Genomic DNA, 23,894 nt, shown 5'->3' with positions numbered 1-23,894 from the left:
ACGGTATGGTTACTTGTGCATTGTATTATGTGGGCACTGTACGGTATGGTTACTTGTACAGTGTATTACAGTGCTGCCCATAATTATTCATACCCCTGGCAAATTTTGACTTAAAGTTACTTTTATTCAACCAGCAAGTAATTTTTTGACGGGAAATGACATAGGTGTCTCCCAAAAGATAATAGGACGATGTACAAGAGGCATTATTGTGGAAAAAAACATTTCTCAGCTTTTATTTACATTTGAGCAAAAAGTGTCCAGTCCAAAATTATTCATACCCTTCACAATAATCAATAGAAAAGCCTTTATTGGCTATTACAGCAATCAGACGCTTCCTATAATTGCAGACCAGCTTCTTGCAGGTCTCCGCAGGTATTTTTGCCCATTCATCTTTAGCAATGAGCTCCAAATCTTCCAGGTTGGAGGGTCTTCTTGCCATCACCCTGATCTTTACCTCCCTCCACAGATTCTCAATTGGATTCAAGTCTGGACTCTGGCTGGGCCACTCCAAAACGTTAATGTGTTTGTCTGCTGACCATTTCTTCACCACTTTTGCTGTGTGTTTTGGGTCATTGTCATGCTGAAATGTCCACTGGTGCCCAAGGCCACGTTTCTCTGAAGACTGCCTGATGTTGTCGGTGAGAATCCTCATGTATTGCTCTTTTTTCATGGTGCCGTTTACTGTGATTTGGTTCCCTGGTCCATTGGCTGAAAAACACCCCCAAAGCATTAGGTTCCCACCACCATGTCTGACAGTGGGGATGGTGTTCTGTGGGTTGAAGGCTTCTCCGTTTTTACGCCAAATGAAGGAAACATCATTGTGACCAAACAATTTAATTTTTGTTTCATCTGACCACAACACAGAAGAGCAGAAGTCTTCTTCTTTGTCCAGATGAGCTTTTGCAAAGGCCAAGTGAGCTTTTGTGTGCCTTATCTGGAGAAGTGGCGTCCTCCTTGGTCTGCATTGTGCAGTGTCCGTTGGATTGTCTGCCTTGAGACATTGCCACCAGCAGAGCCCAGATTCACCAGGATGGCCTTGGTGGTGATCCTTGGATTCTTTTTCACCTCTCTAACTATCCTCCCCGCCAGTACAGGTGTCACTTTTGGCTTCCGACCACGTTCTCTGAGATTTTCCACAGTGCGGAACATCTTGTATTTTTTAATAATACTTTGTACTGTAGCCACTGGAACTTGAAAACATTTAGAAATGGCCTTGTAGCCCTTTCCTGACTTGTGAGCAGCCACAATGTGCAGCCGCAGGTCCTCACTGAGCTCCTCTGTCTTAGCCATGACTGTCCACAAACCAACTGCAGAGAGCTGCTGTTTTTCACCTGTTGAGTTGATTAAAACAGCTGTTCCCAATTAATCAGGGTAAATTGGATGCTTTAGAACAGCTTGGACTATTTGGAATGGTATAGAACTTTGTGAAGACAGTTTGTGAAGGGTATGAATAATTTTGGACTGGACACTTTTTGCTCAAATGTAAATAAAAGCTGAGAAATGTATTTTTTTTCCACAATAATGCCTCTTGTACATCGTCTTATTATCTTTTGGGAGACGCCTATGTCCTTTCCCGTCAAAAAATTACTTGCTGGTTGAATAAAAGTAACTTTAAGTCAAAATTTGCCAGGGGTATGAATAATTATGGGCAGCACTGTATGTGTGCACTCTATGGTATGGTTACTTCTAAAGTCTATTATGTGGGCACTGTATGGTATGGTTACTTGTACATTGTATTATGGGGGCACTGTACGGTATGGTTACTTGTGCATTGTATTATGGGGGCACTGTACGGTATGGTTACTTGTACAGTGTATTACAGTATGTGGGCACTCTATGGTATGGTTACTTCTACAGTGTATTATGTGGGCACTGTACGGTATAGTTACTTGTACAGTGTATTATGTGGGCACTGTACGATATGGTTACTTGTACAGTGTATTATGCGGGCACTGTACGGTATGGTTACTTGTACAGTGTATTATGGGGCACTGTACGGTATAGTTACTTGTACAGTGTATTATGTGGGCACTGTACAGTATGGTTACTTGTACAGTGTATTATGGGGGCACTGTACGGTATGGTTACTTGTACAGTGTATTATGGGGGCACTGTACGGTATGGTTACTTGTACAGTGTATTATGGGGCACTGTACGGTATGGTTACTTGTACAGTGTATTATGTGGGCACTCTATGGTATGGTTACTTGTACATTGTATTATGTGAGCACTGTACGGTATGGTTACTTGTACAGTGTATTATGGGGGAACTGTACGGTATGGTTACTTGTACAGTGTATTATGTGAGCACTGTACGGTATGGTTACTTGTACATTGTATTATGGGGGCACTGTACGGTATGGTTACTTGTACAGTGTATTACAGTATGTGGGCACTCTATGGTATGGTTACTTCTACAGTGTATTATGCGGGCACTGTACGGTATGGTTACTTGTATATTGTATTATGGGGGCACTGTACGGTATGGTTACTTGTACATTGTATTATGGGGGAACTGTACGGTATGGTTACTTGTACATTGTATTATGGGGGCACTGTACGGTATGGTTACTTGTACAGTGTATTATGTGGGCACTGTACGGTATGGTTACTTGTACAGTGTATTACAGTATGTGGGCACTCTATGGTATGGTTACTTCTACAGTGTATTATGCGGGTACTGTACGGTATGGTTACTTGTACATTGTATTATGGGGGAACTGTACGGTATGGTTACTTGTACAGTGTATTATGTGAGCACTGTACGGTATGGTTACTTCTACAGTGTATTATGTGGGCACTGTACGGTATGGTTACTTGTACAGTGTATTATGTGGGCACTCTATGGTATGGTTACTTGTACATTGTAGTACAGTCCTGATCAAAAGTTTAAGACCACTTGAAAAATGGCAAAAAAAACATATTTTACATTGTTGGATCTTAACCACCTCCGGACCGCTGTACGCACAGACGCGTCCTGGAGGTGGTTGATTCATTCCTCCTGGACGCGCCGGCGCGTCCTCTCGCGATGGCCGAGATTTTCTGTGAACGCGCGCACACAGGCGCGCGCGCTCACAGGAACGGAAGGTAAGAAAGTGGATCTCCAGCCTGCCAGCGGCGATCGTTCGCTGGCAGGCTGGAGATGTGATTTTTTTAACCCCTAACAGGTATATTAGACGCTGTTATGATAACAGCGTCTAATATACCTGCTACCTGGTCCTCTGGTGGTCCCCTTTGTTTGGATCGACCACCAGAGGACACAGGTAGCTCAGTAATATGTTGCACCAAGCACCACACTACACTACACCCCCCCCGTCACTTATTAACCCCTTATTCACCCTTGATCACCCCTGATCACCCCATATAGACTCCCTGATCACCCCCCTGTCATTGATTACCCCCCTGTCATTGATCACACCCCTGTAAAGCTCCATTCAGACGTCCGCATGATTTTTACGGATCCACTGATAGATGGATCGGATCCGCAAAACGCACACGGACGTCTGAATGGAGCCTTACAGGGGCATGATCAATGACTGTGGTGATCACCCCATATAGACTCCCTGATCACTCCCCTGTCATTGATTACCCCCCTGTCATTGATCACCCCCCTGTAAAGCTCCATTCAGACGTCCGCATGATTTTTACGGATCCACTGATAGATGGATCGGATCCGCAAAACGCACACGGACGTCTGAATGGAGCCTTACAGGGGCATGATCAATGACTGTGGTGATCACCCCATATAGACTCCCAGATCACCCCCCTGTCATTGATCACCCCCCTGTCATTGATCAACCCCCTGTAAAGCTCCATTCAGACGTCCGCATGATTTTTACGGATCCACTGATAGATGGATCGGATCCGCAAAACGCACACGGACGTCTGAATGGAGCCTTACAGGGGCATGATCAATGACTGTGGTAATCACCCCATATAGACTCCCTGATCACCCCCCTGTCATTGATTACCCCCCTGTCATTGATCACCCCCCTGTAAAGCTCCATTCAGATGTCCGCATGATTTTTACGGATCCACTGATAGATGGATCGGATCCGCAAAACGCACACGGACGTCTGAATGGAGCCTTACAGGGGCGTGATCAATGACTGTGGTGATCACCCCATATAGACTCCCTGATCACCCCCCTGTCATTGATCACCCCCCTGTCATTGATCACCCCCCTGTCATTGATCACCCCCCCTGTCATTGATCACCCCTCTGTAAGGCTCCATTCAGACATTTTTTTGCCCAAGTTAAAGGGTTTCTATCACTTCGTTTCACCTATTTAGCTTTCAGACACTAGCGGTCCGCTAGTGTCTGCTTTATCTAACCATCCTAATATAAGATCTTATTGTCCTGCCGTTTAGCTAAAAAAATAACTTATATAGATATGCAAATGAGCCTCTAGGTGCTATGGGGGCGTGATTAGCACCTAGAGGCTCCGTCTACCTTAACAAACTGCCGCCGCCCAGCGCGTCCCTCCAGCCCGCCCATCTCCTCCGGAATGTGATGCTCCTCGTATTCGGCGCATGCGCAGTGAATGTCTGATCGCTTCCCTGCTCAGACATCTCCACTGCGCCTGCGCCGATGACGTCATAGTGCTCCGAGGAACAGGCGCAGTGGAGATGTCTGAGCAGGGAAGCGATCAGACATTCACTGCGCATGCGCCGAATACGAGGAGCATCGCATTCCGGAGGAGATGGGCGGGCTGGAGGGACGCGCTGGGCGGCGGCAGTTTGTTAAGGTAGACGGAGCCTCTAGGTGCTAATCACGCCCCCATAGCACCTAGAGGCTCATTTGCATATCTATATAAGTTATTTTTTTAGCTAAACGGCAGGACAATAAGATCTTATATTAGGATGGTTAGATAAAGCAGACACTAGCGGATCGCTAGTGTCTGAAAGCTAAATAGGTGAAACGAAGTGATAGAAACCCTTTAACAGAATTTTTTTTTTTTTTCTTACAAAGTCTCATATTCCACTAACTTGTGTCAAAAAATAAAATCTCACATGAACTCACCATACCCCTGACGGAATCCAAATGCGTAAAATTTTTTAGACATTTATATTCCAGACTTCTTCTCACGCTTTAGGGCCCCTAGAATGCCAGGGCAGTATAAATACCCCACATATGACCCCATTTCGGAAAGAAGACACCCCCAGGTATTCCGTGAGGAGCATATTGAGTCCATGAAAGATTGAAATTTTTGTCCCAAGTTACCGGAAAGGGAGACTTTGTGAGAAAAAAAAAATAAAATCAATTTCCGCTAACTTGTGCCAAAAAAAAAAATTTTCTATGAACTCGCCATGCCCCTCATTGAATACCTTGGGGTGTCTTCTTTCCAAAATGGGGTCACATGTGGGGTATTTATACTGCCCTGGCATTCTAGGGGCCCTAAAGCGTGAGAAGAAGTCTGGGATCCAAATGTCTAAAAATGCCCTCATAAAAGGAATGTGGGCCCCTTTGCGCATTTAGGCTGCAAAAAAGTGTCACACATCTGGTATCGCCGTACTCAGGAGAAGTTGGGGAATGTGTTTTGGGGTGTCATTTTACATATACCCATGCTGGGTGAGAGAAATATCTTGGCAAAAGACAACTTTTCCAATTTTTTTATACAAAGTTGGCATTTGACCAAGATATTTATCTCACCCAGCATGGGTATATGTAAAATGACACCCCAAAACACATTCCCCAACTTCTCCCGAGTACGGAGATACCACATGTGTGACACTTTTTTGCAGCCTAGGTGGGCAAAGGGGCCCACATTCCAAAGAGCACCTTTCGGATTTCACAGGTCATTTACCTACTTACCACACATTAGGGCCCCTGGAAAATGCCAGGGCAGTATAACTACCCCACAAGTGACCCCATTTTGGAAAGAAGACACCCCAAGGTATTCCGTGAGGGGCATGGCGAGTTCCTAGAATTTTTTATTTTTTGTCACAAGTTAGTGGAAAATGATGATTTTTTTTTAATTTATTTTTTTCTTACAAAGTCTCATATTCCACTAACTTGTGACAAAAAATAAAAACTTCCATGAACTCACTATGCCCATCAGCGAATACCTTGGGGTGTCTTCTTTCCAAAATGGGGTCACTTGTGGGGTAGTTATACTGCCCTGGCATTCTAGGGGCCCAAATGTGTGGTAAGGAGTTTGAAATCAAATTCTGTAAAAAATGACCAGTGAAATCCGAAAGGTGCTCTTTGGAATATGGGCCCCTTTGCCCACCTAGGCTGCAAAAAAGTGTCACACATCTGGTATCTCTGTATTCAGGAGAAGTTGAGGAATGTGTTTTGGGGTGTCTTTTTACATATACCCATGCTGGGTGAGATAAATATCTTGGTCAAACGCCAACTTTGTATAAAAAAATGGGAAAAGTTGTCTTTTGCCAAGATATTTCTCTCACCCAGCATGGGTATATGTAAAATGACACCCCAAAACACATTCCCCAACTTCTCCCCAGTACAGAGATACCACATGTGTAGCACTTTTTTGCAGCCTAGGTGGGCAAAGGGGCCCACATTCCAAAGAGCACCTTTCGGATTTCACAGGTCATTTACCTACTTACCACATATTAGGGCCCCTGGAAAATGCCAGGGCAGTATAACTACTCCACAAGTGACCCCATTTTGGAAAGAAGACACCCCAAGGTATTCCGTGAGGGGCATGGCGAGTTCCTAGAATTTTTTATTTTTTGTCACAAGTTAGTGGAAAATGATGATTTTTTTTTTATTTATTTTTTTCTTACAAAGTCTCATATTCCACTAACTTGTGACAAAAAATAAAAACTTCCATGAACTCACTATGCCCATCAGCGAATACATTGGGGTGTCTTCTTTCCAAAATGGGGTCACTTGTGGGGTAGTTATACTGCCCTGGCATTCTAGGGGCCCAAATGTGTGGTAAGGAGTTTGAAATCAAATTCTGTAAAAAATGACCAGTGAAATCCGAAAGGTGCTCTTTGGAATATGGGCCCCTTTGACCACCTAGGCTGCAAAAAAGTGTCACACATCTGGTATCTCCGTACTCAGGAGAAGTTGGGGAATGTGTTTTGGGGTGTCATTTTACATATACCCATGCTGGGTGAGAGAAATATCTTGGCAAAAGACAACTTTTCCCATTTTTTTTATACAAAGTTGGCATTTGACCAAGATATTTATCTCACCCAGCATGGGTATATGTAAAAAGACACCCCAAAACACATTCCTCAACTTCTCCTGAATACGGAGATACCAGATGTGTGACACTTTTTTGCAGCCTAGGTGGGCAAAGGGGCCCATATTCCAAAGAGCACCTTTCGGATTTCACTGGTCATTTTTTACAGAATTTGATTTCAAACTCCTTACCACACATTTGGGCCCCTAGAATGCCAGGGCAGTATAACTACCCCACAAGTGACCCCATTTTGGAAATAAGAGACCCCAAGGTATTTCGTGATGGGTATAGTGAGTTCATAGAACTTTTTATTTTTTGTCACAAGTTAGTGGAATATGAGACTTTGTAAGAAAAAAAAATAAAGAAAAAAATCATCATTTTCCGCTAACTTGTGACAAAAAATAAAAAGTTCTATGAACTCACTATGCCCATCAGCGAATACCTTAGGGTGTCTACTTTCAGAAATGGGGTCATTTGTGGGGTGTTTGTACTGTCTGGGCATTGTAGAACCTCAGGAAACATGACAGGTGCTCAGAAAGTCAGAGCTGCTTCAAAAAGCGGAAATTCACATTTTTGTACCATAGTTTGTAAACGCTATAACTTTTACCCAAACCATTTTTTTTTTTTACCCAAACATTTTTTTTTTATCAAAGACATGTAGAACAATAAATTTAGAGCAAAATTTATAAATGGATCTTGTTTTTTTTGCAAAATTTTACAACTGAAAGTGAAAAATGTCATTTTTTTGCAAAAAAGTCGTTAAATTTCGATTAATAACAAAAAAAGTAAAAATGTCAGCAGCAATGAAATACCACCAAATGAAAGCTCTATTAGTGAGAAGAAAAGGAGGTAAAATTCATTTGGGTGGTAAGTTGCATGACCGATCAATGAATGGTGAATGTAGTGTAGGTCAGAAGTGTAAAAAGTGGCCTGGTCTTTCAGGGTGTTTAAGCACTGGGGGCTGAGGTGGTTAACAAGGTTCCAAGTGGAGCTTCAACATGCAACAAGAAGAAATGGGAGGGAGACAAAACATTTTTTGAGCATTCAATTTAATGAAGGCAACGAATAAACTGAAACAGGCTGTTTTTCAGCTGACCCAAATTCTAGGACCACATGCCTTTTAAAAGGCCAAATCTGTCCAAAGATGTGGATTCATTGTAATTTTCTGTCAGGTAGTCACACGTTGTGATGGCAAAGGCAAAAAAACTCTCCCTTTTTGAACGTGGTCGGGTTGTTGAACTGCATAAGCAGGGTCTCTCACAGCGCGCCATCGGAATTTGGAATTTGGAATTTCTTAAATGATTCTGAGGGTTATGGAACAAAAAAGTCAAGTGGAAGACCCAAAAAAATTTCATCATCACCGAAAGAGAAGACGTCATCGGCGCAGGCGCACTGAGGGAGTTCTGAGGAGACGAGCCTCCTCATCTCAGAGCGCCTGCGCCGAATCAACACGGGCGCGCGATTTTTGAAATGCCGACAGGGCTGGCCGGAGGAGGAGATCCCGGCTGGCCCTGTCAATCAACAAGAGGAGGGGGCGGATTTCTGCAGCAGCTACCAGCAAGTAGCCGCCCTACTTGCTGGTAGAGACCGAATTTGCATATGATAAAACTTTGTTTTTTGAATAAACTGCTGGATCAATGTAAGTAACACAATTATATTTTCATATATCGCTATATAACTAATTTAACTAGCCCCCAAAAAAAAAAATCACTTTAGTGGGATGACAGAAGCCCTTTAAGGCCCTTACTGGTGCTGACTGCAGCCCCATAACCATCAGACGGCATCTGAGACTGAAGGGCTTCAAAAATAAAAAACCTCTTCAAAGACCTCGTCTCCTTGAACGCCACAGAACTGCTCGTTTGGACTTTGCAAGAGAGCACCAAACATGGGACATTCAAAGGTGGAATAAAGTTTTATTCTCTGATGAGAATTTTTTTTACCTCGATGGTCCTGATGGTTTCCAACGTTACTGGCATGACAAGCAGATCCCACCTGAGATGTTTTCTACGCGCCACAGTGGAGGGGGTGCCATAATGGTCTGGGGGGCTTTTTCCTTCAGTGGAACAATGGAGCTTCAGGAAGTGCAGGGGCGTCAAACGGCCGCTGGCTATGTCCAGATGTTGCAGAGAGCATTCCTCATGACTGAGGGCCCTCGTCTGTGTGGTAACAGGACAACGCTACAGTACACAATGCCCGCAGGACAAGGGACTTCTTCCAGGAGAATAACATCACTCTTTTGGCCCATCCTGCATGTTCCCCTGATCTAAATCCAATTGAGAACCTTGGGGGATGGATGGCAAGGAAAGTTTACAAAAATGGACAACAGTTCCAGACAGTAGATGGCCTTCGTGCGGCCGTCTTCACCACTTGGAGAAATGTTCCCACTCACCTCATGGAAACGCTTGCATCAAGCATGCCGAAACAATAACGGCAGAGCTACTTATTACTGAGTTCATGTTTGGAAGTTGGATTTCTGTTTTGGGGGGGTTTAGTTTTTTTTTGGAGGTGAGGTCCTAAACTATTGATCAGCTGAAAAACAGCCTGTTTCAGTTTATTCGTTGTTTTAATTAAATTGAATGCTCAAAAAATGTTTTGTCTCACTCCCATTTCTTCTTGTTGCATGTTGAAGCTCCACTTGGAACCTTGTTAAGATCCAGCCATGATACATAGGATTGTAAGATGATCTACTAGTTGAAGAAATAGCTAAAATGACAATGAAAGGAGAAGTTATCATTATGGGAGATTTCAATCTTCCAGATATAAACTGGAAAACCAAAATAGCAAGTTCTACCAGGAGTACAGATATTCTAAATTCCCTACTGGGGTTATCTCTACAACAAGTGGTTGAGGAGCCAACCCGGAGGGAGGCCATTTTGGATTTGGTATTCACAAACGGGGATTCGGTATATGATGTCATTGTAGGCGAAACCTTGGGATCTAGTGATCACCAGTCAGTGTGGTTTAATATAAGAACTGTGAAAGAGTCCCACCACACAAAAACAAAAGTTTTAGATTTTAGAAAAACAGACTTTTCAAAAATGAAATTAGTCATAAATGAGTCCTTATCAGACTGGAACGGATTACATGGAGTCCAGGAGAAATGGGACTACTTAAAAGGTGCATTATTGAAGGCAACAGAAAATTGCATTAGACTCGTCAGTAAAAGCAAAAAAAGGAGGAGACCAATGTGGTACTCAGCAGAAGTGGCCCAAATCATTAAAAATAAAAAGCTAGCATTTTGTAATTATAAAAAAACCCAGAGCAATGAAGATAAGGAAATCTACAAGATTAGGCAGAGAGAGGCCAAGCAAGTTATAAGAACTTCTAAAGCGCAGGCAGAAGAAAAACTAGCTCAGTCTATGAAAAAAGGGGATAAGACATTCTTCAGATATATAAATGAAAAAAGGAAATTAAAACAAGGAATAACTAAATTAAAAACAAAGGACGGAAGGTATGTAGAAGAGAATAAAGGGCTAGCCGACTGCCTTAATGAATACTTCTGTTCAGTTTTTACAAAAGAAAAAGGAGAAGGACCTCCACTAGAAAGAATGACTATTAAATCGTTTGATGCATGTATCTTTACAGAGGAAGATGTTCTAAGTTTGCTGTCTAAGGTGAAGACAGATAAGTCACAGGGGCCTGATGAGATACACCCAAAATTATTAAAAGAGCTTAGTGGTGAGCTGGCAAAACCGTTAACAGATTTATTTAACCAATCATTAGTAACAGGAGTCGTCCCGGAAGATTGGAAATTGGCAAATGTCGTGCCCATTCACAAGAAAGGTAGTAGGGAGGAATCGAGCAACTATAGACCAGTGAGTCTGACATCAATAGTAGGCAAATTAATGGAAACCCTATTAAAGGATAGGATTGTGGAACATCTAAAATCCCATGGATTGCAAGATGAAAAACAACATGGGTTTACTTCAGGTAGATCATGTCAAACAAATCTTATAGATTTTTTTGACTGGGTGAATAAAATAATAGACGGTGGAGGTGCAGTAGACATCGCATATCTAGATTTTAGTAAGGCTTTTGACACTGTCCCACATAGAAGACTTATCAATAAACTGCAGTCATTGAGCATGGACTCCCATATTGTTGAGTGGATTAGGCAGTGGCTGAGTGACAGACAACAGAGGGTTGTAGTCAATGGAGAACATTCAAAACAAGGTAATGTTACCAGTGGGGTTCCACAGGGATCTGTACTGGGACCGATTTTGTTTAATATCTTCATAAGTGATATTGCAAAAGGCCTCGCTGGTAAGGTTTGTCTTTTTGCTGATGACACAAAGATATGTAACAGGGTTGATGTTCCTGGAGGGAAACGCCAAATGGAAAAGGATTTAGGAAAACTAGAAGAATGGTCAGAACTCTGGAAACTGAAATTTAATGTGGATAAGTGCAAGATAATGCACCTGGGGCGTAAAAACCCAAGGGCAGAATATATAATATTTGACACAGTCCTGACCTCAGTATCTGAGGAAAGGGATTTAGGAGTAATTATTTCAGAAGACTTAAAGGTGGGAAGACAATGTAATAGAGCAGCACGAAATGCCAGCAGAATGCTTGGATGTATAGGGAGAGGTATAAGCAGTAGAAAGAGTGAAGTGCTTATGCCGCTGTACAGAACACTGGTGAGACCTCACTTGGAGTATTGTGTGCAGTACTGGAGGCCATATCTCCAGAAGGATATAGATACTCTAGAGAGAGTTCAGAGAAGAGCTACTAAACTAGTACATGGATTGCAGGATAAAACTTACCAGGAAAGGTTAAAGGACCTTAATATGTATAGCTTGGAAGAAAGAAGAGACAGAGGGGATATGATAGAAACTTTTAAATACATAAAGGGAATCAACTCGGTAAAGGAAGAGAGCATATTTAAAAGAAGAAAAACTACCACAAGAGGACACAGTTTTAAATTAGAGGGGCAAAGGTTTAAAAGTAATATCAGGAGGTATTACTTTACTGAGAGAGTAGTGGATGCATGGAATAGCCTTCCTGCAGAAGTGGTAGCTGCAAATACAGTGAAGGGGTTTAAGCATGCATGGGATAGGCATAAGGCCATCCTTCATATAAGATAGGGCCGGGGGCTATCCATAGTATTCAGTATATTGGGCAGACTAGATGGGCCAAATGGTTCTTATCTGCCGACACATTCTATGTTTCTATGTTTCTATGTTTGCTGTTTTTCAAGTGGTCTTAAACTTTTGATCAGGACTGTATGTGAGCACTCCACAGTATGGTTACTTGTACAGTGTATTATTTGGGCACTGTATGGTTACTTATAAATTGTATTATTAAACCACTATATACCACAATATGGAGGAGGTGAGCATCAATAGGAGGTACTGCACAGGTCATTGTTCAACCTAAGGCTATGCTGTTACTATCCTGAGATCACTGTGGTGTCACAGTCAGAGGGTCCTCTCTGTTATGGGGCGCTCTTGTTGACACTATTATGAGAGGCTGCGTCTGTCATTGTTATAGGACATTGTGAATGTCACTGTTATGACTTCATTGTGATTCTCCAATATGGCACTGTGGCATAGGTAGCACTGTGATTGTCACTGTTATGGGGGAACTGTGGCTGACATTGTCGTAAAGGCCCTGTGGCTATCACTGTTATAGGATAAACTTGCTGTCACAGTTATTGAGGCAGTGACTGTCACTGTTATAGGGTACACTTGCTGTCACTGTTATGGGGTCTCTGAGGATGTCACTGTTATGGGGTCTCTGAGGATGTCACTGTTATGGGGTACACTTGCTGTCACTTATGTAGTCACTGTTATTGAGGCACTGGGACTGTCACTGTTATGGGGGAAAAGACAAATGAGAAAAACAGAAGTTTTCAGCGGGAAAAAAAAGTGTTAGTCGAAAAAACCTTCCTGGGGGGCCACAGGGAGGAGAAGAAAGGGTATTGTACGGAGAAGTGTATTCGAGGATCGGCTGCCTACGGCGGCTGGATGAGTAGATAAAACTACTACAAGAATGAATGAGGAGGCAAAAACAGTGGAACAGCCACCTGAACGGCGCCAAATCCTCTGTTATTCACTATGTAGAGACTATTTAGTCCAAATAAAACGGGACAGTAGTGGAGAATCTTTAGTAACGGTAAGAACAGAGCTCTTAGTGAGATCAGATGAAGTAAAATAAAGTGAATAAAATCAAATCAAATAAAATGACTCCCTTCACTGAGGAGGAGGTCTGTTGGATAAACTCAAGACACCCAATAGATGCAACCGCCCCCGCCAGGATCGCTCGTAGCATGACAGCATCCGAAAGGTACTTCAGGTGGTTTCCTTTTATTTGAATCTCAGGTGGGCCCAACGCGTTTCGGGGGGGGGGGGGGGGGTTCCAAAATACCCCCTTCTTCAGGAGCAGTCAAAAAAATATATATAAAGATAGCAGAACATGTTATGGGGGCACTGTGGCTGTCAGTGTTATGGAGCCCAGTAACAACATCAAAGGGAACGCTGAGTATTTCTGTTATGGGGAAACTGAGCACAATATGACACTGTCACAGTTATGGGGAAACTACTGTATTTTTGCACTGTCTCCACCTACCGCCAATGTAGCTATGGCTGGCGGTTTGCTAACCCCACCTACTTTTGTCGGCCCCGCGTGCTATCAATTTACACCCGCTTACAATAAGGGGCCTCTCCGAGTATATATTCTTTTTGTCCGGGGCCACTTTTAGTCCCCGATCTGCCCCTGCAGGCCACAAATAGGTGCTGTGCAGCATCTCGTGTCTCAGACTGCCATGTCTTATGACCTGCGCGCAGCCATGTGCATGATGGTATTGCCGTGTTCCTCTGTTACCTGTGCAGTCCATTGTTTGCCAGTGTTCCCCGAGGTGAGTAAATACTGCGCACGTCTCTGTGTACCGCGCACACACAAATAACCTCTGAGTCAGCTGATGGAGCTAAACTGACAACTGACAATTCCAGCATCAGATAATTCAGAAAACCTTAAAAAAAAAACTATACAGCGCTCACTTATAAGTGTAGAGAATTTTCAGGAAGAAGAACCAGAATCAAAATTTAACACAAAATTTTATGAAATTCTTCACAGCTTTTAAGAAATCAAGAAAATCTGATAATCCAGCGCAAAACTGTGGAAGTTTTTTTTACAACAAAGTGATGATAAATACGGTGGCATTTATTTACTCCAGCACTGGTGGGACCAGAGCGGCCCTGGATTATCAGATATCCTGGATTATCAGAACAGTCTGCGACACTTGGGTGGAAACCTTCAGGATGTCTTGTTGATGCCAGATGAAAAGAATTTCACTCCATTTTGGAGCAACATTTTGGGCGTTCATCCTGAGGGGTTCCTTACCTACCTGGTCATGTGGACACTGGATTAGGCCTCATGCACACTGGCGTGATTTGCGGACCGCGGATCCACAAAACACAGATTCCAGCTGTGGGCATGCCACCTTTTTTTCCCCTCAGCCTAGAGAAAAGTCCTATTCTTGTCCACAAAACGTGGCCATGTTATGGATTTTGCTGTTGATTGTTTCCAAAACCGTAAAAAAATAAATCACAACTTGAACCACAAGTCTGCGCCGTATGAATAAACTAAATTGCGCAAGCACTGTATGGCCACTATATGACTACATTAAATGGGCACTGTATGGCATTATTATCTGAACACTGAATGGCAGTATTATGTGTATAACCCCTAGTAATATTGTGGAGGCACTGTATTGCATTACTATGTGAGTACTCTAGGGCAGTATTAGGCCTCTAGGGCAGTATTAGGCATTTCTTGCGGCTCGGAATGCGGACCCATTCACTTCAATGGGGCTACAAAAGATGCGGACAGCACTCCATGTGCTGTCCGCATCCGTTGCTCCGTTTCATGGCTCCGAAAAAATATTTTAAAAAAAATAGAACATGTCCTATTGCCCATTTGGCAGACAAGATTAGGCATTTCTATAATAAGCAGCCAGTACCGGTCGCAAATTGCGGAATGCACACGACCATTCCGTGTTTTGCGGATCTGCAATTTGTGGACTGCAAAACACGGCACAGTCATGTGCATGCAGCCTTATGTAGATAATTCACAACAATATAATGTAAGCACTGTATGGCAGTATTATGTGTATAATCCTCAGTCACATTGTGGAGGCATTGTATTGCATTACTATGTGAGCACTCTATGGTAGTATTATGTAAATAATTCACAACATTACTGTGGAAGCACTGAGTGGGCATCGTATGGCACCATTATGTGGGCACTGTATGGTTGTTGTATGGCTATATAATGCAGTTACTGTGCACTAAAAGGGCTGCTATGGTGAGATATGTAATGCGGTATACTTAGGCCTCTTTCACACGGGCGTCCCGGATTTGCTCCGGATGCGTCGCGTGTGCATTGCGGGAAACCCGCGCGAGTGCGCACGCAATTTCAGTCAGTTTTGACTGCGATTGCGTTGCGTTGTTCAGTTTTTATCGCGCGAGTGCAATGCGTTTTGCACGCGCGTGAGAAAAAACTGATTGTGGTACCCAGACCCGAACTTCTTCACAGAAGATTGGGATCGGTGTTCTGTACATTTATTTTTTTACCTTATAACATGGTTATAGTGGAAAATATTAGCATTCTTAATATAGAATGCATAGTAAAATGTCCATTGAGGGGTTAAAAAATAATAATAATTAACTCACCTCATCCACTTGTTCGCGCAGCCGGCATCGTCTTCTTTCAGGACCTGCAAAAGGACCTTTGATGACGTGGTGAGCGCGGTGACGTCAGCGCAGGTCCTGCTGAATGGAGATAGAAATCTTCTATCTTACGTCATCATTATGTCATCAAAGGTCCTTTTGCAGGTCCTGAAAGAAGATGATGCCGGCTGCGCGAACAAGTGGATGAGGTGAGTTAATTATTATTATTTTTTAACCCCTCAATGGACATTCTACTAAGCATTCTGTATTACGAATGTAATACAGTGAATTTACTTTAATGGGGTCCAGGGTTGCTCATCCCCATCATCTCCTAGCAACCATGCGTGAAAATCGCACCGCATCCGCACTTGCTTGCGATTTTCACGCAGCCCCATTCACTTCTGAGGGGCCTGCGTTGCGTGAAAAACGCTGAATATAGAGCATGCTGCGATTTTTATGCAACACACAAGTGATGCGTGAAAATCACCGCTCATCTGCACAGCCCCATTGGAGTGAATGGGTCCGGATTTAGTGCGCGTGCAATGCGTTCACCTCATGCATTGCACCCGCGTGGAAAGCTCGCCCGTGTGAAAGGGTCCTTAGGGCTGTTTCACAGGAGCGGATCCTGCGCGTGTCATCCGCAGCGTGAATGAGAGGCAAGCCGCGCTCCGGACAGCAGAGACACGGAGCAGTAACATGATTGATAATGCTCCGTGCTTCTCTGTGATCTTTTTACTACAAAATCACAGTGACAACTTTATCTCACTGATCACAGAGAGGCGCGGATCATTATCAATTATGTCACTGCTCCGTGTCTCTGCTGTCCAGAGCGCGGCTTGGCTCTATTTCACGCAGCGGATGACACGGGATCCGCTCGTGTGAAACAGCCCTTACAGAGTTAGGGCTAGTTCACACGAACGTGCGTGATCCGTGGCCGTATTGCGGGCCGCAATACACGGCCACAGTTCCGTGTGCATTCCGCATCATGGATGCGGACCCATTCACTTCAACGGGTCCGCAAATCCGGAATTGTGGAACGGCCGCACGGAACGGGACCCCTCGGAAGCACTACGGAGTGCTTCTGTGGGGTTGCGTCCCGTACTTCCGTTCCGCAAAAAGATAGAACATGTCCTATCTTTTTGCGGAACGGGCGGATCGCGGACCCATTAAAGTGAAAGGGTCCGTGATCCGATGCGGCTGACCTACGGCCGGCGATCGTGCATTGCGGCCCGCAATTTGCGGGTTGCAGCACGGGCACGGGTCACACACGTTCGTGTGAACTCGGCCTTACACCTCATCACCTATCCGCAGGATAGGTTTTAAGTGTCTGATTGGTGGGGATCTAACCGTTAGGACAGTGGTTGAGAACCTGCATTGCTGCTCCAGTCAAACTGTACGGGACCGCCGGAGATAGCGGAGCGCTCTACTCGTCAGCATACTTATAGACTTTGAATAGAGCGGCAGTGCAAAAGATTTATCGCTCGAGATGAGCGAATTTCCGCTTATGGTTTGGTAGTAAAAGCAGAATTGCGTTATGGATTCCGTTACCACGGACCATAACGCAATTCTACGACGCAATGAATAACGGAATGCCTTTAGAGGCATTCCGTTATAATAGAAGTCTATGGGCTGCAAAACGGATCCGTCTCATTTTCGTTATGCAGGGGAGTCCTCTCCTGCCTCTAAAGGCATTAACGGAATCAATAACGCAATTCACCTTTAACCAACAAACGAAGTGGGAACGAATTTCTAAATATGAAATTCGCCCCTTCATTCAAATGGGAGGCACTGGACCCCTGCACTCGTGATGGGTGGGGTTGCCAGTGGTCGGACCCCATCGTAGACAGGTGGTAAGCTGTCATTGTGGAACAACCCCTTTAAGGAACTATTAGGAATCTGGGAAAGCTGTTGAGGCAGTAACGGAGGGCAATGGCAACTCGCCACCCAGCTTTTCAAGGAGCAGATAAACCTTGTACATTTCTTATCATAGCAGTTTCTTGGAGATCTGCGGCTGCTCCTCTGGCAATCAATACAGACCCCGATTCTGTTATCGTCCATCTTTCTTGGACTCCTGAATAGCACATTTGCCTGGTTTTCCAGGAGCAGCTTTCATCACATTCCTCAGGCACATGGGCCTACGTGCAGCTCAGTCCCATTTAAGTGCAATATCAAATGCCGCCTCTATCCAATGGATGGCGCTGTGAGGAGGCCTCGGCGCTCACCAGGGCCCGGCGGGCTCCTCAATCAGCTGATTGGCGGGGATCCTGGGTGTCGGACCCCTGTTGATCTGAGGATAGGTCATCGATATCAGAATCTCAGAAAACTGGATATAATTATATTAAACCCCTCGGGTGTGAGAAGTGTTTGGTCTGTATAGGTTTTTAGAATCTGGATGGAGAGAGAAATGTGTCCATTCACCAACAGCAAGCAGAGATCTTAAAAAAAATGCAAAGAATTGAAACACAGAGTATATTAGAAAACTGCAGACGTCTCGGTGCACATAGGTGACCATGACGCATTCAGGTGCACGCCCTTTGTGCACACGTCGGATGAGTCACCTGCTGATTCGCGTTCCTGCAGCCGGGCCGCTTCTCATGCTCGGCCTCCACTGCTTTCCACAATTTGGGACAGGTAGAGCGCCAGCAGATTGTGCGACGGAAGGGAACCCGTAGTCTGTAGTTGGCACCAGGTTTTCCTGATGCTACATCTCCCACGTCCAGTCCTATAATTTTTTTTCCGCTGCTCCCTCGCCGATCCGCAGCGCCATAAAAAAAAAAAAAAATGACTTAATTATTGGACTCGCTCCCTATTCAATGGGCAGTAAACTGAGGAGGGGGCAGCGCTGTTACCTTCTGATATCCCCAAAGCTTGATGGGGCTCATTCAGACGGCCAAAAGGCGGATACCGGCCGTGTGCGTTCCGCATTTCACGGAACGCACAGGGCCAGCGCTATATAGAAATGCCTATTTTTGGTCCACGATTGCGGACAAGAATAGGACATGTTCTATATTATTTGCGGGGTCGCGGAACGGACCATGATGTGCAGCCCTATTGAAATGAATGGGTCCGCACCCGTTCTGCAAAATTGCGGAATGGATGCGGACCCGGGTCCGCAAATATGAGCCCTGAGAAGTACAGTTCTTGAAATTATATGCAGTCCATATTCACACAGTAAGGGCTCATGCACACGAACGTATTTTCTTTCCGTATCCGTTCCGTTTTTTTGCGGACCGCATGCGGAGCCATTCATTTCAATGGGTCCGCAAATAAAATGGAAGTTAGGCCTCATGCACACGACCGTTGTGTGCATCCGCGTCCGTGGTTCCGTTTTTTTTCGCGGCTCCATTGACTTTCAATGGGTCCGTGGAAAAATCGGAAAATACACCATTTGGCAGCCGCATCCGTGTTTCCTGGCCGTGAAAAAAATAGGACCTGTCCTATTTTTTTCACGGTCAACGGTTCGCGGACCCATTCAAGTCAATGGGTCCGTGAAAAATCACGGATGCACACAAGATTGTCATCCGCGTCCGTGATCCGTGTCCGTTTTTTCCTATCATTTCAATGGCAAACTTGACTTAGATTTTTTTTTCATCTTTCATGTCCGTGGATCCTCCAAAAATCAAGGAAGACCCACGGACAAAAAAACGGTCCCGGATCACGGACCTACGGACCCCGTTTTTGCGGACCTTAAAAAAAAAACGGTTGTGTGAATGAGGCCTTACTCCATGTGCATTCCGTTTCCGTATGTCCGTTCTGCAAAAAAACAGAACGTCCTATTATTGTCCACATCACGGACAAGGGTAGGACTGTTCTATTAGGGGCCAGCTGTTCCGTAAAATATGGAATGCACGTGGACGTCATCCGTATAGCGGATCCGTTTTTCGCGGAAAATACATGCGGTCATGTGCCTGAGCCCTAACAAGGGGGAGCTCCCTCAGGCCTCGTTCACATCTCCGTATGGATGCCCAGGGGGGGGGGGGCGCCTGATCCCTCCTCGCGGCCGCCCTGTAAGGCTGGGTTCAGACCTGAGCGTTTTACAGCGCGTTCCTACGCGCTGTAAAACGCTCAACAGGCAAGAACCAATGTTTCCCTATGGGAAGGGTTCTCACCTGAGCGTTTTACAGCGCGTACGATCGCGCTGTAAAACGCCCGACGCTCAAAAAAGTTCTTGAGCTTCTTTGGGGCGTCTTGTCGCGCGTTCCCGTACATAGACTTAGCGGGAACGCGCGACAATAGGCGTTCGCTTGTTCCGGAGCCGCGTATGTCAGACGCCCGTAGAATCGCGCATACAGAGCGCGACATCCCGAACGCTCAGGTCTGAACCCAGCCTAATAGTTTTTGGGGACGTATTTTGTGATGCACTGTGGTATTTGGCTCTGTTGGGGCGGTATAACTTGCCGCAATACGATATTGCTGGCCCCGCCTACTTGTGTACAAAATGGGGCCTCTTTTAATTTTCTTCCAGGGCCAGTTTACGTTCCCAGTCTGCCTGGGTATCTATCCTTCTGCAGCCGACGCACAGGTCACAGCGTGGACTCGTCTTATTGCTAACAGATCTGACTTAAAGGGGTTGTCCGCTTCTTTACTTAGTAGGCCTATCCTCAACATTTGATTGGTGGGGGTCTGACACAAGATCAGACGCCATCATGTCGTCGACGTTGCTGCTGCCATTCACTTCAATGGTAACCGGCACCGTCCACTACACAGCGGACAGAGCTGTGTGGTCCTGGCGCCGGAGCTGCTCCAAAACTAGAACAGTGATAGTGCCGGGAGTCGGACCCCCTCATCATTATCTAAAAGGTGGACAACCCTCCTTAACCCTTTCTTAGCCGGGCATGAAAGGAACAGCCTAGTCGCTGCTGGGGTCTCTTTTGTTTGTTTCACACATACTGGATCTTCGTACAGTAAACCAGTTTTTCCAGTTTCATGTAGCTGATTAACCAGTCACCAGTATTCCATTTTCTTTGTTTTTGTGGGTTTTTCTGGCCCAGATGTTATAGTGAGATATAAAATACATCTCCCCCCTTTGTATTTAGGGTATCAAAACTGGTGTAAAGTAGAATTGGCTTAGTTGCCCATAGCAACCAATCAGATTTCTCCTTTCATTTTACAAAGGAGCTGTGATAAATGAAAGGTGGAATCTGATTGGTTGCTATAGGCAACTAAATCTTTAATCTCCTCAAAGTGTTTTTTTTTGTGTGCAGTTTCTGGGTCGGTTTTCCCCCCCAAAAAAACACAGCTCTAGTAAAGCTCTCTTCACACACAGTTTTGCACCTGGCATTTCTGGGGATGGGGCAGCAAAAGCCTCAAAAATTACCTGACTTCATCATCACTGCTTTTGATAGATTTTTTTTTTTTTGTTGGCGTTTTTATCCCCATAGCATGCATTACCCACTGGTGTTTTTTTTTTATTTTTTTTATGGAGTTTCTTGTATGACTTGTGTTTTTATAGGAAAAAGTATGTGCCCCCCTGTGATGTCACCTTCTCTGTAGAGCTGTATGAGAAAAAAGCATAAAAAAAAAAAAGCCATGCAAAAACACCATTAAAAGCATCAACCTGTATTTTTTTTTTGGAAGCTGCAAAATTAAAACAAAAAAACAAAAGAGGGTCTATGGAGGAAAAAGACCGGAGGCAGAGCACGCTGCGCTGACCCAAAAAACACACTTAGGGCTCAGGCACACGACCGTTGTTGTTTTGCGGTCCGTTTTTCACGGATCCGTTGTTCCGTATCTGAGGGTTTTTTTTTCCTCTGATTTAAGTCCTCTTCCGTTCCGTTATTCCACAAAAAATATCCATATCGTTTCCGTATGAGATCCGTGTTTTTTGCGGATCGGAAACAGTAACTTATTAATCACCAAACACATGAGCAATATGGGCTGGGCAGAGCGTTTCTACAGTATGCATCCACAAAATACGGACGACACGCGGATGTGTTCCGTGTGCGTTCCGTATTTTTTGCGGACCCGTTGACTCGAATGGGGCCTCGGACCGTGGTTTGCGGACTGTAATAGGACATGCAATACTTTTTTGCAGAACGGAAATACGGAAACGGAATGCACGCAGAGTACCTTCTGTTGTTTTTTTCGGACCCATTGAAGTGAATGGTTCCGCATACGGTCCGCAAAAAATAAAAAAAATAAAAATTGAACGGAAGCGAAAAGAAAATACGTTCGTGTGCATGAGCCCTTAAAGGGTGGGAAAAAAAACACCACTACCAAAAAAAGGCCAGTTTTAATATTTCCCATAGATTACTAGGCAACATCTGAAAATGTAAATTTTCACCTAAAAAATAAAAAAGCCAGCAAAAAACCCAAACTGAAAAATGCCTGAAATAACCTACGTGTGGCATTTTTTTCTCCCATAGGCTTCTCTATAGATAACAAAAAATGCCTCAAAAAATTGTGAATGTGACAAAATTTAAAAGTGCGTTTGTTTTTATAGCCTTGTTTTCCAGGAGTTTTTTTTTGACATTTTTTTTGATTTATGGCATTTGTACCTTTTTTTTTTTTTGTTGCCATTTTTCACCTTCTATAGAGAAGTATATTGGGAATACGCCATAAGAAACCCTAGAGCACGCCGCGTTTCCCAAAAATGTCACACACACCCCCCCCCCACACAAAAAAAAAAATTAAAAAATGCCATAATGATAGTTTTACGGTAGAGACTGACATGCCCCAAAAATGCTAAAAAAAAATAATAAAATTTAAACACCATAAAAAGGCTTTTTTTCCCCTTAAAAAACGCTGAGCCCCAGAAGATATTAGGAGCTTCATCTCTCTATGGACTGGGAATATGCAAATTGAACAGGCCCTTAGATTGTAAGCTCTTGGACACAGCAGCTCCTTGTCCAGATCATTACACCTGTGCTTCCTTCCACGGTTTCTGCCGCAGCTTTTTCTTCCCGCCATTCACACTGTATCGTTGTATACAGTGTAGCAATCGAGGTTTTGTCACGTGACGTCAGGAGGTCCGTGCGGCGAGCGGAGACTAGACGCAACCCAGTCACTCGCAGCACAGCGACACCTACCGACTGAACTCCCGAGGTGTTCTATTGGCGCATGCGCAAAGCGACTTCCTTTCCTGGAAACGACGCATGCGTGGCAAGGAAGCGCCGTGTAACAGTGACTCGTGTACGCTGGGCTCCTGCTTGTGAGTCGCGCATGCGTGTTGACCGGAATCTCCTTCTTCAGCCACAGCTGTAATATCCGCATACCATGGCGTTTCTATAACAACTGCGTCAGCGCTGACATGGCGGGGCCGGGCTCTGACCCTTCTCTCTGTTTCCTCCTCAGGTCTCTGAAGGGAAGGTGAAAAATGGACGGTCACAACTAGTAAGTACTGAGCTCGGCCAGGAATGGAGGTTGTATTAGTGCTTTTTCTGTCGTTGGCGATTTTTTTATTTTTAATTTTTAATTTTTTTTGGGGGGAGGGATGGGGGGTTGCCTGGGGCGATGACCATAGACTTCAGAGCGCTAGCAGGGATGTCTCATCGGCAACATGTGACTGCTGCAGCCAGTCGCTGGCTTCCTCAGGGGCACTGCTGAGGCCGGGGATTGGCTGCAGCGGTCACGTGTTGTTGACGAGACATCACCGCTGCAGCCAGGTAAGTAGATCCGGGCCGAGAGTACCGAAGAGGCAGTGGCCGTCAGGTAAGTACCATATGCATGGGCTGTCCAGTTACCTCCTGTTGGCGCGTCGTCAGATGTGTCGCACTGGTAAGCACACGGCCATTGCGTTTCGGGCTGAGCTGCCATCTCGCAGCTGGCATAGAATTCCGGTATAATTTTTACGCCAATTTTCTGGAATTGATCCTAATGTGTTGTGGGCCATTAAAAAAAAGTTGCACGGATGAGGCTTGCGGCACAATGTGCAAGTTCTTTGAACGGAGCAGCGGTCAGGCAGGGGCTGTGCCGGAGATGGGCGAGCCCTCGTGCTGGGCTATATCCAGCAGTCTAATAGATGGGCCCCTGTCTGCCGCTCCATTCAAGTGACACAGGGGCTCCCATTCTCACGATCAGCGAGGGCCCCAGCGGATGGACACCCACCGATCAGGCACTTATCCCTT

At 44.7% G+C, this 23,894-nt stretch overlaps 1 protein-coding gene across 5 annotated transcripts in view; it reads left to right on the top strand.

Moving 5' to 3' along the window:
- Window positions 1-23,894, top strand: part of ICA1 (islet cell autoantigen 1) — a 70,501-nt gene that overhangs the window by 10,618 nt on the left and 35,989 nt on the right. For 3 of the 5 annotated variants that reach the window (XM_040431246.1, XM_040431245.1, XM_040431249.1), the window contains exon 2: window positions 23,122-23,160. In XM_040431246.1, the coding sequence (XP_040287180.1) occupies window positions 23,144-23,160 (17 nt within the window). In that variant the 5' untranslated portion in view covers window positions 23,122-23,143. Of the gene's footprint in view, window positions 1-22,848; window positions 22,979-23,008; window positions 23,028-23,121; window positions 23,161-23,894 lie in introns of those variants that run through there. The other 2 variants (XM_040431247.1, XM_040431248.1) reach the window with 2 other exon arrangements.

The sequence above is a fragment of the Bufo bufo genome, chromosome 5, assembly GCF_905171765.1.
Source record: "Bufo bufo chromosome 5, aBufBuf1.1, whole genome shotgun sequence".
In the NCBI taxonomy this organism is placed as follows: domain Eukaryota; kingdom Metazoa; phylum Chordata; class Amphibia; order Anura; family Bufonidae; genus Bufo; species Bufo bufo.
This window is presented reverse-complemented; position numbering and strand designations above follow the sequence as displayed.